General features: G+C 42.0%; 1 protein-coding gene across 12 annotated transcripts in view; it reads left to right on the plus strand.

Annotated features, from left to right (window-relative positions):
- Positions 1 to 15,225, plus strand: part of Carmil1 (capping protein regulator and myosin 1 linker 1) — a 264,452-nt gene that overhangs the window by 220,896 nt on the left and 28,331 nt on the right. For 8 of the 12 annotated variants that reach the window (XM_076939239.1, XM_076939246.1, XM_034510864.2 and 5 more), the window contains exons 29-30: positions 497 to 646; positions 12,432 to 12,449. In XM_076939239.1, coding sequence (XP_076795354.1) covers positions 497 to 646; positions 12,432 to 12,449 — 168 coding nt within the window. The remainder of the gene's footprint in view (positions 1 to 496; positions 647 to 12,431; positions 12,450 to 15,225) is intronic. The other 4 variants (XM_076939238.1, XM_034510868.2, XM_076939245.1 and 1 more) reach the window with 1 other exon arrangement.

The following is a 15,225-nucleotide window of genomic DNA, read 5'->3' on the forward strand; positions in this document are numbered from 1 at the left end:
GAAGTTTCTAGAACAATTCCATCGGACCACAATATTTATTTAAGCACATGTTTATTGTTTTCTAAATTCTCCTATGTGGTATGTTATCAACTTGCAGCCTGTGCCAGATTGGCTATGTATAGAAAACTCATTTCTGGCCCATTAAGCTAAGAAAGCTATACTCTCACCTCCTGGCAGCCTGGAGGAACTTCATTGTTTAGGGTCACCAAAGAAGCGTGCTGAAGCCATTTTGCCAGTCCTGTTAACTGCACTTACAAGGTTTCTTATATCTCACTTATATACCAGCTCTCAGGAAAGGAGGATGAAGCAAGGAGGGGGGAGGGTCTAGGTCAGGTAGAATTAGATAATAAGACCTATTTTTAAAATGGTAAATTAATCACTTAATTACAAATTTTCCTTGAGACTTGCGAGGTACTCTACAGCGCCACCTTGTGGAGAGCATCTTCAGGATTCACTAATCAACTCCTAATTTCCCGGTGTGCTCTCTTGATGCTAGGCCAACCATTTCAGCAGGCTAAGCAAGAGCCTTCCCCAGCGAGAGGACCTAGAGGTGGAGCTGGTGGAGGAGAAGCCGGTAAAACGGACCATACTTACAGTAGAGGATCTCACGGAGGTGGAGAGGCTGGAAGACCTAGACACTTGTATGGTAAGCCCCAGAGGGTGCCCAGCCCAACCCCAATGTGCTGTGCCCCTGGTTGGTTTTAAAGTCTCATTGTTTGAAAACAGACATGCATCCGACTTTCGGAGAGCCATCTGGGATCACTTACAGGAAGCAGCTTCCTGGTTCCGAAAAACCCACGTGTTGTGATGATGTATAGGGGGGAGGAGGCATGCACCTCCCGAATGGAACCATTCAGGAGGACTCAAGTGAGGAGTAGCCTTTCTCAGGGCCTGATGGCCTCTAGATTTCAAGTTCCTGTTAACTTAAATTTCAGTGCTTACATTTCTGTAAAGACCCAACAGGGGCAGTTGTACTAGGGAAGGGTTAGGGCCCTAAGTGAGGCATAGACATTATATTAATGTGGATTGAAGGGTTACATCTCAGATCACAGATCATAACATTGATCTCTTTGGGAAAAAATATCCAGTACTCGGTCAACAACTATTAAATTTAGGTTCTGGCTGAAAGAAGAAACTGGCTGAAAACTTGAATTCATAAGGGTGGGGTTTGTTTGTTGGTTGGTTTGGTTTTGGTGGTAGTGGTGGGTGTTTGTTTTGTTTTCAGACAAGGTCTTTCTCTATATCCTAGGTATACCTAGGATTAAATATATCACGTAAATTGGCCTTGAAGTCACACAGTCTTCATGCCTCATGCTTGGAATTACAGATGTGTGCCACTATAAAGTTCAAGCAAAGAATACTTCTTGATCTTATTTCTCTAAAAGAGCAGCAAGCACTCCTAATCACTAAGCTACTCTTTTTTTCTGACATTGTTTGTTGTTGGTGGTGGTGTTTTGGTTTGTTGTTGTTGTTATTAGTGGTCTTTTGTTTTTGTTTTGTTTTTGAAGCAGGGTGTTAGTAACCCAGGCTGACCTCAAACTCCTACATGTGGAGGATGACTTTGAATTGGGAATCCTCCTGACTGAGCACTGGGATGACGAGTGTGCTCGCCATAGCCTGCTTTGATGTTCCTCAGATCTGGTGGACCACACCTTTAATCCCAGCATGCTGGAAGCAAAGGCAGGTGCATCTCTGTGAGGTTGAGGCCCGCCTGGTCTCTGGATCAAATTTCAGAACAGCTAGGGATGTTATACAAAGAACCCTTAACTCAAAAAACAAAAACAACAAAACCACCACCAACAACAACAACCAATGTCAGAAAAAGAGTGACTTAGTAATTAGGAGAACTTGCTGCTCTTTCAGAGGAATAAAATCTGCACTCAGCTCACAAGCACATAAATTCTAGCTCCAGGGAATCTGACACCTTTTTCTAACCTCCTTGGTTATTTACAAGTATGTCCAAGCATGGGCATACATACATACACACACACACACACACACACACACACACACACACACGCACACACACACACCACAATAAAATAAGTCTGCAAATAATATATGTGCTGTCCATGCCGTCTGCAGCTTTCTCCCTGGGCTTCCTATGGGTGCTCAGAGTCTGAAGGGTGCAGTTCTTGTGTTACTGAATAATTATCCCTAATTTGTCACTACTTCTAATATAATACCTTTTAAAAACTGCCAGGAGGTTGGAGTGGAGGTGAGAAGCCAGTGTGTGTGGCTCAGGCTTGGGCTTGGCACTGTCAGCTCCCTACTTGTCTCCCATTCTCTCTGTTATTTTAATGAGTGTCAGACCAGTTCAAAATCAAAAGAGACATTCATGCTGAAGAACCATTCGTTTCCCACTGTGATGTGCTTGGAGAAGAATTGGAGCAGGCTTGAATTAACTAGAACACCGCTTTCAAATTCCATCTCCAGCCAGCGATAGATAAAGCAGCAACGACTTCCCTCAGTACTTTCCAGCCGCATAATTCAATATATGAATTTAAGCTTTTGGATACAGTTTAAAATTTAGTGAAAATATACTTGACCTGTTCAAGATACTTTTTTTTTTTTTCCAAACTAGTTTAAAGTAATTGCCTCATTTTCTGATACCAGCAGTTCATGTGTGTCAACGTTCAGACTAGGTCTCCCTGTAGCCCAGGCTGGACCTTCAACTTTTGTGAACATGGTGATAACCTTGAATATATATGTTCTCCTGCCCCCATGATCTCATTGCTGTATTGCAGGCACAAGTCATCCTGTGAGCTTTTTCTGTTCCTCTTCGTATGTGCTTGTGCACATGTGGAAACACAGTGTAGGTGTGTGTGCATATGGAGGCCAGAGGGCCATTCAAGGGTCACTCAACCAGAACTGTCTACCATGTATTTTAAAATAATGTCTCCCACTGGGACTTGGTGCTTGCTGGTTCCTGTCTCTGCCTCTACTGAGATTACAGCTATCCATCACTATGCTGGGCTTTGCAAATGGGTTCTGGAACTTGCACTCAGGTCTCTGTGCTTTGAAGATGACTGAGCCAACTATGTCTTCAACTCCTGCAGTTATTAGTTACATGGTTTGTTCTCAAGGCTGAAAACCACAGGCTGTGGTCAGTGAGTCGCGTGTGTAATCAGCTGCACTAAAGGTAACTTGCACCAAAGTTGGTCCACATCATGATTGCTGAATTTCTCTTTGCAGTTTTATTCTGTGAGAGCCTTTCCATCTGGATAACACTTTAGAACTGTGGACTGTGATAATGTGTAGCAACTACTCCACTCCCCCAGCCCCAGCCCAGGGCTTAGTTTCGTTTCTATTGCTGTGAAAACACTCTGGCAAAAGTGGTGGGGCTTTCATTTTAGCTCACAATAGAAACACTGTTTTTACTATGTGTTTTGAGACTGGCTGTTTTGTAGTCCAGGCTAGCCTGGAACTCCTGATCCTCCAGCTCTAGTTTCTTAATGCTTGGGTTATCACTGTGTACCTACTATACCTAGTAAGAGAGGGGGGAGGAAAAAAAGGTTTTATTTTGTTTTGAGGCAAAGATTTTTGTCTTGGTTCTGAATTTAAGAATATTTAAATTGGGGAGAGGATTGTCTGTAGATACTAAGAAAGAACTTGGTGTATAGTGAAAGGACATGCCTATCAAAAGAGAGGAAGATGGGACGTCCTTGATGGAGACCTGTTACCTGGCTCATGGATGAAGGAGAGGTTGGAGAGATGGTTGTTGGCCCTCAGTAGAACCCAGGATTTCAGTGTGGTAGCACATGCCTATAATCCCAACATTTAAAAGGTGAAAGATAAGTTTGGGGATTCTAGGCTAGCCTGAGCTACATGAGTTCTTGTTTCAGAATAAACAATGAAATAAAAATAATAGCGCAGGGGAAGAGGCAGAGTACTATTTGCTGGTCAAGTCTTACATAGTGATGAACTGTCAGAAACTCTGGTTCAAAAGTGAAGGCTAGACCCATTTCTTTATCCATGAAACATTTATTGTGTACCAGATATTCATGGCTTCCCACAGTAATTAAATGAAGCTTCCCACCAGGTTTACCACACTGAAGGGCACCATCAGAGTGCCAATTTGGATAGCTCTAGGAGCTGACATGCAAGTAACTTCAACTCCTGGATTTGCTTAGACATTGGAAGGTGGGAGTGTACCACTGTAAGGCACCAAAGAAAGGCTTTCTTTCTGGTGGCATGCATTTCCTTTCCACTGTAAGGTGTATGAGAAGGATTTATGATCAAGCAAGAAAAGGTGTGAACACAGCTGAGTCAGGAGGATCAGGCCTACCTGGAAGACAGAGTAAGTTTAAGGCTGAAACAACTTAATGAGACTCAGTCTTTAAATGACAACTCAAAAGCAGGCTGAAGATGTAGTTGAGTGAGAGTATGCATTCCTATCATGTGCAAAGTCAAGTTCAGTCCCCAGTGCCACACACATGGTGTGGACCATGACGTGTGAACAGGCTGGCTATGGTGACTCCTGTGTGTAATCAAAACATTTGGATGGCTGAGGTGCTGTGAATTTGAGTTGTAGCTTGTGCTATATAAGTAGTGACTGAGACCTATCTTAAAAAGCATTTTGTTAGAAAGTATGAACATAGTATGGGATTTCATCCAGGTCGGTTCCAGTTGTGCATACACACATGTGTAAGAAATTGTCATATATGTTACCTACTATACTTCAGGCTTCCTTACATTGGAAGCACGTGGAGGAGATAGATGGCTTAGAGAGTAAGGTGCTTGCTAAACAACCCCAAGGACCTGAATCAGATACCATCTAAAAAAGCTGGCCATGGCAGTGCACATCTATAATCCCAGCACTGGAAACAAAAGCATCCCTGGGCTTGCTGGTGAGCCAGTCAGGCTGAAATGTTGTGCTCCAGGTTCAGGGAGAGACTCTCTCAAAACATTGTGGAAAGTGATATATAGGAAGACACTTGACATCCACCTCTGGTTTCTGCACACATAGGAGCCTTTAAACCACACACTAAAAAATAATCTCTTAAATAGATTCATAGCAACTCCAGGCATCGACTCCCAGCAGTGTACCCTGTACCCTTACACATAGTTGTGCCCCTACTGAAACCTGCTGTCAGTATTACCAATTTAAAAGCTGAGAACAAAAGGAGTGTATTTGCCCATAAAAAGCAGCTAGCTTCTTAAGTAGTATTGCTTGTGGTATTCAGCCATGATTCTGATCTCATTTTTTTTCCTCATCTCAGTTTATCATCTCAAAAAATCTCTCTTATATGTGCCTATGCTCATTTTTGTACTGAAGTGATTCTTCACCAATAAGGTTAGATGCAGTTGAGTAGTATGTTCTAAGAGAAGAGTGTTAGTTGCTATGGAAACAGAGAAGGCTATTAGGGGAGGGATGTTGTCAAGGAAGGCTTCCTGGAGGAAGGTTCTAAGCATTGTACTAGGTATACAGCTACAGATGGTACACTGGCATTTGGAAAAGCAGTTGCTGGGGAAAAGGATGAGTAAACCCAGGAGAGAGCCTTGGGAGCTTGGCTGCAAGACAGAGTGTTGTTCATTACAGTGTAACAAGAGTGAAGGGAAAGAGGCTTGCTGAGGCTGGAACGGAAAACAGAAGCCATGGTTTTATCACAAATAGCCTTGTAGTAATGGGGAAGGGGGGGGAGCTGGAAGAGACAGGTTTGGGCAGAATCAGATGTTACTGATGTCCACCAAGATGCTTACGAGGTCCTAGTGAGCTTTTGGTTTGTGGGAAGTTAATAACAGGGCTCTGGGCTCAGTGGTCATCAGACCCATATGATTCATGCTGGGGATATGTGCTCCAGACCAGCTTTGCCCTCTGTGTACTTTGAGACAGGCTTTTGTCTGGCCGCTATGCTCAGCTGTTAAAGATTCTCCTTGGTGGCTGTAAGGAAGCTCTTCGTCATGTGCTTTATGGTCTGTCACCCAGAGAACTGAAGGAGCCGATGCCCATGAGCGGTTGCTTGATGTGGAAGTCCTAAGTTTTGGAGATTCAGTAAAAGACTCTTCTGGGAACAAAAGAAACTGTACCCATGTGCACCAAGCCGCTCATGGTTTTGCTATAAACCAATACCTTTGGAAATATATGGGAAGTATGTTCCATAGGAAACTTCCTCAGCTTTCCATTGTAGCTTGGATATAAATCTTAAGTTCATTTTAAACAAGTTCAAATCCAGAGAAAAGTAGCGTACAATATTGCTGCGTTCCTGACATTCTCTCATTGGCAAAATAAATTCTGTCAAATTATTTCCTAAGCCAGGCATGGTGGTACACACCTGAAATCCCAGGATTTAGGGGGTGGAGACAGGAGACTCAGAAGTTCAAAGTCATATTTAGCTACATAGCAAGTCCCAAGGCTAGCCTGTGGCTCAGGAGAAACTATCACATATTTTCACCCTCCCCCCCCTCCCCTCCCCCTCTTCTCTTTACAACTACATGGAATAGTCAAGGGAAGCCAGTTCTCTCTACCTCATTGGCTCTAGGGATGGAGCTTGGGTCTCAGGATTGGTGGCTCAGCCTTTAAAACCCTGCTGTGCCATCTCCAGCCTCATTACTTTTTTAGGGAGTAAACTACCATAGGTTTAGATGTTCTCCTGACACTGTTGTCAGCTGTTACCCTGTGCCATGTTTACAGAGCAAATTTCATGATGTCACCAAACCTGGAGTGTAATCTGGAGTCGGGTATAAAAGTGCTCCCCTAGCCGCCTCCTTCTTGCCTTCCATGGTAAATGGATTTTTCTAAATTAAGTGGTTTTCATATGTATTCTAGAGGTGTGATACTCGGTAGGGGGTTCCTTGTACTTTCACAGTAATGAGAACAGACACTGGCAGAGCTTCCATTAAGCTGCAGCAGCACCATCTTACCGGACAGCAGAGTTCTTAGGGATTCCTCTGCTCTCTCACTGTACTGGCATAGGAGCAGAGGATCTATTGCTATTAGTGCTTATTATGTCCCTATGTCCATCTGTATTACCACTTGCTAAAGGATACTTGCTTTGAAACAGTTCCAGCATTCTAGACATGGAAGCAGGTAGATCCAGAAGTTCAAAGGCCGCCTCAGCTGTGTAGAAAGTTTAAGACCATACTAGGCTACAATGAGAATCCATCTTAGAAAGCAACAACAACAAAAAATACATAGTTTCTTGAAATCAGTATTAAATAATTAATCTTTCTTTCTTTCTTTCTTTCTTTCCCTTCCTTCCTTCCTCCCTCCCTCCCTTCCTTCCTTCCTTCCTTCCTTCCTTCCTTCCTTCCTTCCTTCTGTCCTTCCTTCCTCCCTCCCTCCCTCCCTCCCTTCTTTTCTTTTTCTTTTTTTTTTTTTTAAGATTTATTTGTTTATTTTATGTATATGAGTTCTGTAGCTGTCTTTAGACACATCTGAAGAGGGCATCTGATCCCATTACAGAGGTTGTGAGCCACCATGTGGTTGCTGAGAACTGAACTCAGGACCTCTGGAAGAGCAGTCAGTGTTCTTAACCACTGAGCCATCTCTCTTTCTTTTTCTTATATCAAGAAAAAATTCTCTCATTTGTAAAGAGACTACTCAAGTGTGCAATTTTGCTTTGGGTTCATTTATCAGATTAAAGTGAATAAAAAGTGAAATGTTTCCTGTTCCCTGGAGAAAGTGGCATTTTAGGCAGGTAATGCTTTAATTTTATTTCATAAAAAAAAATATTTGTAGATCTGAAAAAAATAAGGAAGTGAACCATTTCGACTTTAGGACAGCACTCCATTGTGCTACTATGACAGCTCTGGCCAGTACTGTTCTCACAGTATGTGTGTCTGACAGCTCTGGCCAGTACTGTTCTCACAGTATGTGTGTCTGACAGCTCTGGTCAGTACTGTTCTCACAGTATGTGTGTCTGAGCATCACAGTGCCAGCTCATGCTGTAGGTGAAACCAGACTGTGGTAGAGAGCTAATGAGGGCAGAGCGGGGAGCTGATTTAACCGTGTCAGAGAGAAGCATGGCGCATCCTCCATCTCCTGCCCATCCTTTTGTCCCCTTATTCACTGCAGCTTTCTCAGAGTCGATGCTTTCCTCTGCTTCTTCCTCAGGTTTAAGGGAAGTACTCCATGTCATCTAACAGTTAACAAGGAAAGACTGCATCTGTTTTTCTCAGTTGATTTATGCTACCTCAGACTTCTGAAAATAGGCATGCATTAAAAATGACTTTCTAAGTACAAATGTGGTAACATTAGGCTAGACATTTAAGGCTATAAATCAATTAAGAACAGATTCAGCTTTCCTTTGGGCATTGACTCAGCAGATAATCTAGTCAGGAATACTTAGGTTTTCTCATGTAGTTCATTAAACAGGGATTACCTATATCCATTTTCAAAGTGCACAGAGAAGTACAAGGTCAGCCAAGGATGTCTTAAATCAAAGAGTGAGGATTGGTATTATACCCAAAGAGACCATCTCAAAAGACATGCAGGATAGATTGAATGGACCCCAGTGGGACACTGAGTGCCAGAAAGAATAGCAATTGCAAAGTCGTATTATACACTGAATTAATTTTTTAAAAACCCATGTGTTCGTAGTAATGCTTCAAAAAAAATTTATCAAGAAAGGAGTGGTCACGGGGGCATAAAAGAAGGGCAGCTAATAGACACAGGAAGGAGAAAGCAGTAAAAAAAAAATCCATCTTTAGGGCTCTCATTGTACTCACTAATTCAGGCAAGAATTGCCAGTAGTTGCTTAAAAATAGGCTCTCTGCATGGACTGATGGTAGCACTTCCCAGCCTGGCTGTTAATGACTGAGAGGAATGGCACTTGACAGTGAAGTACCTAGGAAGTCCCCACTCCAATCAAGAGATCAGACAGCATCCTCAACACCAGTTCACCCACATGACACAGGATACCTGTTGTGACTGACCCAGCAGGTCATGGCACTCACTGTGTGGCACTCCTGCCTAAAAATGTTCACGTGCATCTCATTATGATGAAATGGAAGGACATGAGATGAGGCCTTCTCATTTATGCTTATAAAAAGTGCTTACCTCTAGCCAGACACCCCCAACTTACACTCTAAACTCATTTAGAAAGCTATTATAAAGGTAATTCTACTTGTCCAGCATCTTCCTGTAGTTGGAATGTTTGAGCCTGGGGCAGCACTTTGCTCTCTGGGGTCCCACTGCAAGCTGCTGGCTGCACTTGAAGTTAAGCCCTCCACCACCTGTTGTTCTGAGAATTTTCCCTCCATCTTACCTGGACTGGGTCAGTCCTTGAAGACAAATTTGTTGGCTTACTAAAGGCTAAATGTCTGAGAAAAGATTTTTGTTAAGTAGGATAAGCATTAACACCATTGAAGTTCATATTTATTAGCATCTTGGGTTCTAGAGAATATTGTCCCCTAAGTGTTTGTTGGAAGGCAACTTCTCTGAAAATTTTTGAATTAACAGTAGCCTTAAACAAATACCTATGCATGTAAAACAACCCTGAGTCATTTTAAGAAGTTTATAGATTTCTTCCTGCCTGTTTATAGTCTATCATTTTTTTAAACCCTCAAACTCTTTTAATCTACTGGGTTAATACCATCATCAATACCCAGTAGAAGGTGGTCCTGCAGGTAGTATCTGGGACCTTCTGTTAAGCTCCTGTGGAGTAAGTCCAGACTCACAGTAGTTACTGTGTACCCTTTCCATAGATTAGACTTGATTCTGAACAAACATTTTGAGGTGTTACTAAGCAGTTTGTCTTATTTAGGTTTCTATGCTGTGATACAATATCATGACCAAAGGCAACTTGGGAAGAGAAAGAGTTTATTTCAGCTTACAAGTTTCAGATCACACTCCATCACCGGCTGAGGGAAGTTGGGGCAGGAACTCAAGCAGAAGCCATGAAGGGGTGCTGCTTACCTGTTTGTTCTCTGTGGCTTTGTGGTTCAGCTTACTTGCTTCTATACGAGGGACCACCTGCCCCATGGTGATAACACCTGCAATGTGTGGGGCTCTTCTCTATCAGTCATTAATTAAGAACATGCCCCTAGGCTTGCCCACAGTTGTGGTCCTGTCTTTTAAGATAATTCTAGCTTGTGATTGGAGGCAAGCAGGACCGTTATTAAAAATAATCTTCAGCGCCAAATGCCCATATTCCCAGCTCCCATGAGCCAGCTGGTGGCATTCCAGCATCTTCATCTAAAAGTATGCACGAGAACACAATCTCGGCAGGGAGCTTATTTTATTTACTGCCATTCTGTCCCTTCTCCAAGAGGAACCAGCAAACAGTAGGTATTCTGTAATCTTTGTAATATCTTGAGTAATCTTAAGCATTACTAATAGCATAATGGCCACCTTCAGTCACTGTGACCAGCTATCTTTCTCTGCTTCTTCCCATAGTGTGATGGGACAGTTATTTTCCATGTTTATACACACATCTGTCCATGAGCAGCTAGCTGACTTTAGAATGGACATAGCTGGCATGCCAATGTGTATCTTTCTGAAACTCTTTGGTGAACGTTGTTTGGTGATTTCATCACATTTCTATATGGTTTTCAACTGCCATTCCATCATTTACCCTCGAGTCTATGAACTGGTTTCCTCTCTGTTTCATCTATGCATTCCCCAACAGTGGGATTTTAGATCATTCTAGATATTTTTCGGTGAAATAAAAATCTGCTTTTCACTTAATCTCTTCCCTTTGTAAAGAAAAGGTGGAAAAGATTATATTCACACACAGTCAGAAGCAATCACTGAAGCTAGTGAGGTCAGCATGGCGCAGCGTGGCCTGTTGGGTACTGTAGTAAACACATCATAGTCTGTATCATATCTAATCCTCACAATAATTTATGTTAAACTAGAAAGCCAGCCTGACATTATAAAAATACTGATCCAGATTCCATAACTGGGCCAATGGGAGATCCAATATTTGAGCCCATTTCTTGGATACCTCTTTCTGCTTGTAACTCCTTTCTGTCTTAGTGTAGAGATGGTAACATCAGGACACACTAAGTGACTTCCAAAGACATAGAGGTATAAGAGTGAATGGTCTTCACCTTGTCTAAATATTGAGTTGTCAGTTGCCATGGTTTCCTTCTTCATAGGGACTGTCACTTTAGGAAATGAACCAATGAAAAGGCTATTCAGTGTTACTTGTTATGATCATTGCGTGTGTAACTGGGGCAGAGGACTCGTCTTGATAAATTAACCTTTCAGAAAGAGAACGACGCCCAAGCTGATCTACGAGACTCACTTCTCATACTCTGAGCTGTAATCCGGACGCTCCGGTAGCTTATGTGTTAACACAGGCACGGCGCTAAAGATTTGAAAATATATTTTTACTCTTTCTCCTTTCATATAGCAACGATTGTGTGTGTGTGTGTGTGTGTGTGTGTGTGAGAGAGAGAGAGAGAGAGAGAGATCACTTAATAGATCATAAAATGAAGCATGTTTGAAGAAAAATGCTTAGTGAATATGAAATTAGAATTCTGAGGGTGAGGCTTTCCCCCACACCCACCCCTGACCATGCAAGCGAAAGCCTTTCTGTGTGTGTGCATGTTAGCAGGGGTGGTCATGAGGAATGGCTGTTACTTACATCCTCCCTTGCCTCTGCAGTGACACACGCTGCTTACACAAATAGCCTGAGGAGCTCTGTAGTTTCATTTCATTTTATGTTGAGCATAAAATACAGAACTAAGAAAAAGGCAGCCTCAGAGAGGCAGAGTAGGGAGCCTTCCACACAGCATGCCTTCTGGAAACTTCAGAAGGATTCTCTGTCACCTCATGTTATTTTCAAACACTCAGATGATGCAAGTACAACTTTTACAATAAATTAAAAATAATATCTTAACAGCTGTTAGTGGTGACCAATGGATGTAGAGTTTTAATGTAAAATGGTAGTTCCCACCAGAAAATATTTAGTTGCACTTGGACTGGTCGACTGTGAGATTCGAGCATCATGTCTGTAAGAAGCTTTGATAGGAAAGGAAGTGAGAGAATTACAAGTGCTTATCTTCCAAAATGCAGCAAAGAGCAACACAGGATATAAATGGGCTTTCAGAAGACATCTGTGTTTACCCAGAGATACCCAGTCCTCACACTGTTGCAGGGTCAAGGAGATTTGCGCAGGGGTTTTCTAATAGCGGTCCAGTATTCTGTCCATGGAGTGCCCCGGCTGCTGCTGATGTCACTGTGGATTTGGAGGCATACTTAGAAAAAAGAGTTAAAATCTGTATGGAAGAAGATTTGCAGTTCCCAAGCCATATCTGTGCTTCTGCTTATTAGAAGCTAAACTGGATGCTTTGTGCAGTTAACTTGGCACCACTCTCGCCCTGTCCCTTTGCTGTGTGCGATGGCTTTCTATGTGTATTTTAGCTTTTTCTACTTTGTTTGTAAATGCTCTCCCTCCCTCCCTCCCTCCCTTTTTCTTGTGACACTGTTGCTTTGTCTCTCCTCCATTCATATTTTTTTTCTTTCCTTTTGCTGCATGGAGACTCTCTGCTGTACAAGTGTAAGTATCCTCCAGTGGCACTGCAGTCCCTGGCCCTGCTGGTTGGCATTGTCATGCTCCATTTGCTTCTGCACGGCCTGGCTGGTCTCCCAGGAGATGTTGTCATCCCATCAGCAGATCCTGAATGAAATAGGCAACAATTTAGAGGCAGGATTGGGTTGACCAGATGGTTCAGTCTTAAATAAACCGAGGGGCAAATTGAAAATCTCCCCAGCTGGATGCCTGAGAGTAAGAGAGCTTGGATGAGGAGGGTGCCACATTTTGGGGGGAGGGAGGCAGTTCTTAAGACTCAAGGGCAAAATGCCCAAGTATTTGTCATTCTTGTCATATCGCTTGCTGCAGGCCCAGGACTATAGAAAATTGGCATTATGATCTGTTTCTCATGTTGGACTTTCCTGATCTGCTTCTTTAACTGGTATTGGTTTATTTGGGGGAGGAGGGTCCTTTTACCTTAGAGAAGGAAGAAAATAAATTTTTTTTTTTTTTTGAGCTTGGAATGAAAGCATTATAGACTATTTTTTGTGCAAACTTGGTGCTAAAAAAGTGCTTTTAATAAGGAAACTACTTTATCCTATCTTCATGGTGATTCAAGCAATTTAAGTCTCATTTTTAAAAACTAGCATGCTTAGGGATCACCTGTTAGACATGGGTCTGAGAGAGGGAAACTGCTGCAAACCAAGTTCTATCACAACTTTGTAAATTGCGGTTACATAATTTACAGTGGACAAATCTTTGTTGAGCTACAAGAAGAATAGTTTTACACTCATAAAAATTAGATCCAATGAGTAAGATTTTCAAGTAATGTTGATAACCATGCTGCTTTTGGTCCCTTCAGAAACAGTCATGGAGTGCTGTTCACGCTTATAACACAGTACAGATATTGGCACTTTATGGTGTCAAGATGGAAGAGTCTATATTTAGGGTTTCCTTCTAAAATTGCATTTTAAAGTGAAGTTTTAACATATTTTTCCTTTTCTTACTCATAAGATGCATTTTTAAAAGTTAGTTCTGTCTTGGCTTAAAGCTAGCCCTGCTGCTTCTGCTTCAGCTGTCCATGCCTTCATCTGATGAGCAGTTTGTGATTTCCTTGACTCAGAAAGTCATTTAGCCATTGACAAGTGGCCAAAGATAGTGATGAGAACTAAGGTGTTATCTGAAGGAATTAACCCTTTAGGTTTGGTACAAAAGGAGAAAGAGCATTCAGAGTTCTGAGAGGGGTCACTGCTTGGTCCTTCCAGGATACAGTTTATCAGCCTAACTGATGTGAGGAGGAGGAACAGTGCAAACACATGGATGTCTAGAGAAGCTGAATATTTGCTTCTACAAGCTGCTGCAACAGCCCTTGTGCAGAAAATTAGTTCATCTTTACATCTCTGCCCTTAACGTCTGTGTAATGGAACCATAAGAATAAGTTAGACTGGGCAAGTCTGTATTTTCCATAAAACTAAGAAAGAACACATGGCAAAGAAAAGGCCTCACTTGTAAGAGATGAGGTTGAGAGAAAGAGATGAAACCCCTGGCATCTGGAGAGTCTTTCGTTGTTTTGAGACAAGGTCTTGTGTGTGGCCCCTGGCTTCAAACTTGCGGGAGTCCTCTTTTTGTGGTGGGATCACAGGCTTGAGGCAGTACTCAGTGCTTGGTTGCATTCTTGATGGCAGGTATAGAAACCAGCCAAGCCACCTTCTCCCTTTAGCCAAGAACCTTTAGCCCTGTCTAAGTATGGCAAAACTTGAGAACTAACATAAATAAGTTAAATAGTAAGATCAATGGAAGACTTTTATAGAAAACCTAATTAGCAGTTCTCAGTTCTTAGAAAGGTCATTCATGTGTGGAATGGTGGCAGCTTTCCCTTTAATCCCAGTATTCAGGAGGTAGAAGCGGGCATATCTCTATGAGTTCGAGCCTAGCCTGGCCTACAAAGCTAGTTTTAGGACAACCAAGGCTGCACAAAAAAACCCCTGTATCATAAATCCAAACCAAAACAAAACAATTTCCACCAAAAAAAGTTATTCATAGTGCAGAAATACAATGAAATGCACTAAACCACATTTTCCCCCTGATATTTGATCTTTATACCAGGCTTTGAAATATTGGAAAACACAATCTTAATAAGAAAAGTATTTTCATTCTGATCCATGTCAGCCACTGAAATGCCCAGTGACTTTAATATTTTAATGTGTCTCCAAAACTAGCTAAATGACTTACTGCAGATGGGTCACTGTAGAAGTTCAGTCCTGGTTCTTCCTTCTAGCCACGTGTTCCCAGAGTAAGCTGTGGACTCAAAGTAGACTTAAAAATACATTAACCACATAGCTAGGCTCTTCTCTGAGTAGATCATAACTTATAACCCATTTATGCTAATCTACATTCTGCTACAAGGCTAATTACCTATGCTCAAATATCATGTGTCTGTCTTGTCACATCTTTTGGGGCAAATCTCTCATGCCTGGCACTATCCCAGAATTCTTTCTGCCTCTGGGATGTCCCACCTTCTCTTCTACCCTTTCCTATAGGTTTCTTTAATTGACAGGTGATGAATCCATGCAATATACAAGATACTCTCATTACAGATCACCAAGTTTACAAATGAGTTTCTTTTTCTAGATATCATCTACCTTTTATCTGTACATGAAATTATATGTGTATCCCTTATCATATATTAAAGCTAGTATACAGATAAAAACTGTTACAATTTTGACACATTTCACATGTATTTCTTATCTATCATAATGGGTTTAAGGAGAGGGGAGCCTGAGCTAAGTTGTTTCTTGTTTGT

The sequence above is a fragment of the Arvicanthis niloticus genome, chromosome 8, assembly GCF_011762505.2.
Source record: "Arvicanthis niloticus isolate mArvNil1 chromosome 8, mArvNil1.pat.X, whole genome shotgun sequence".
In the NCBI taxonomy this organism is placed as follows: Eukaryota; Metazoa; Chordata; class Mammalia; order Rodentia; family Muridae; genus Arvicanthis; species Arvicanthis niloticus.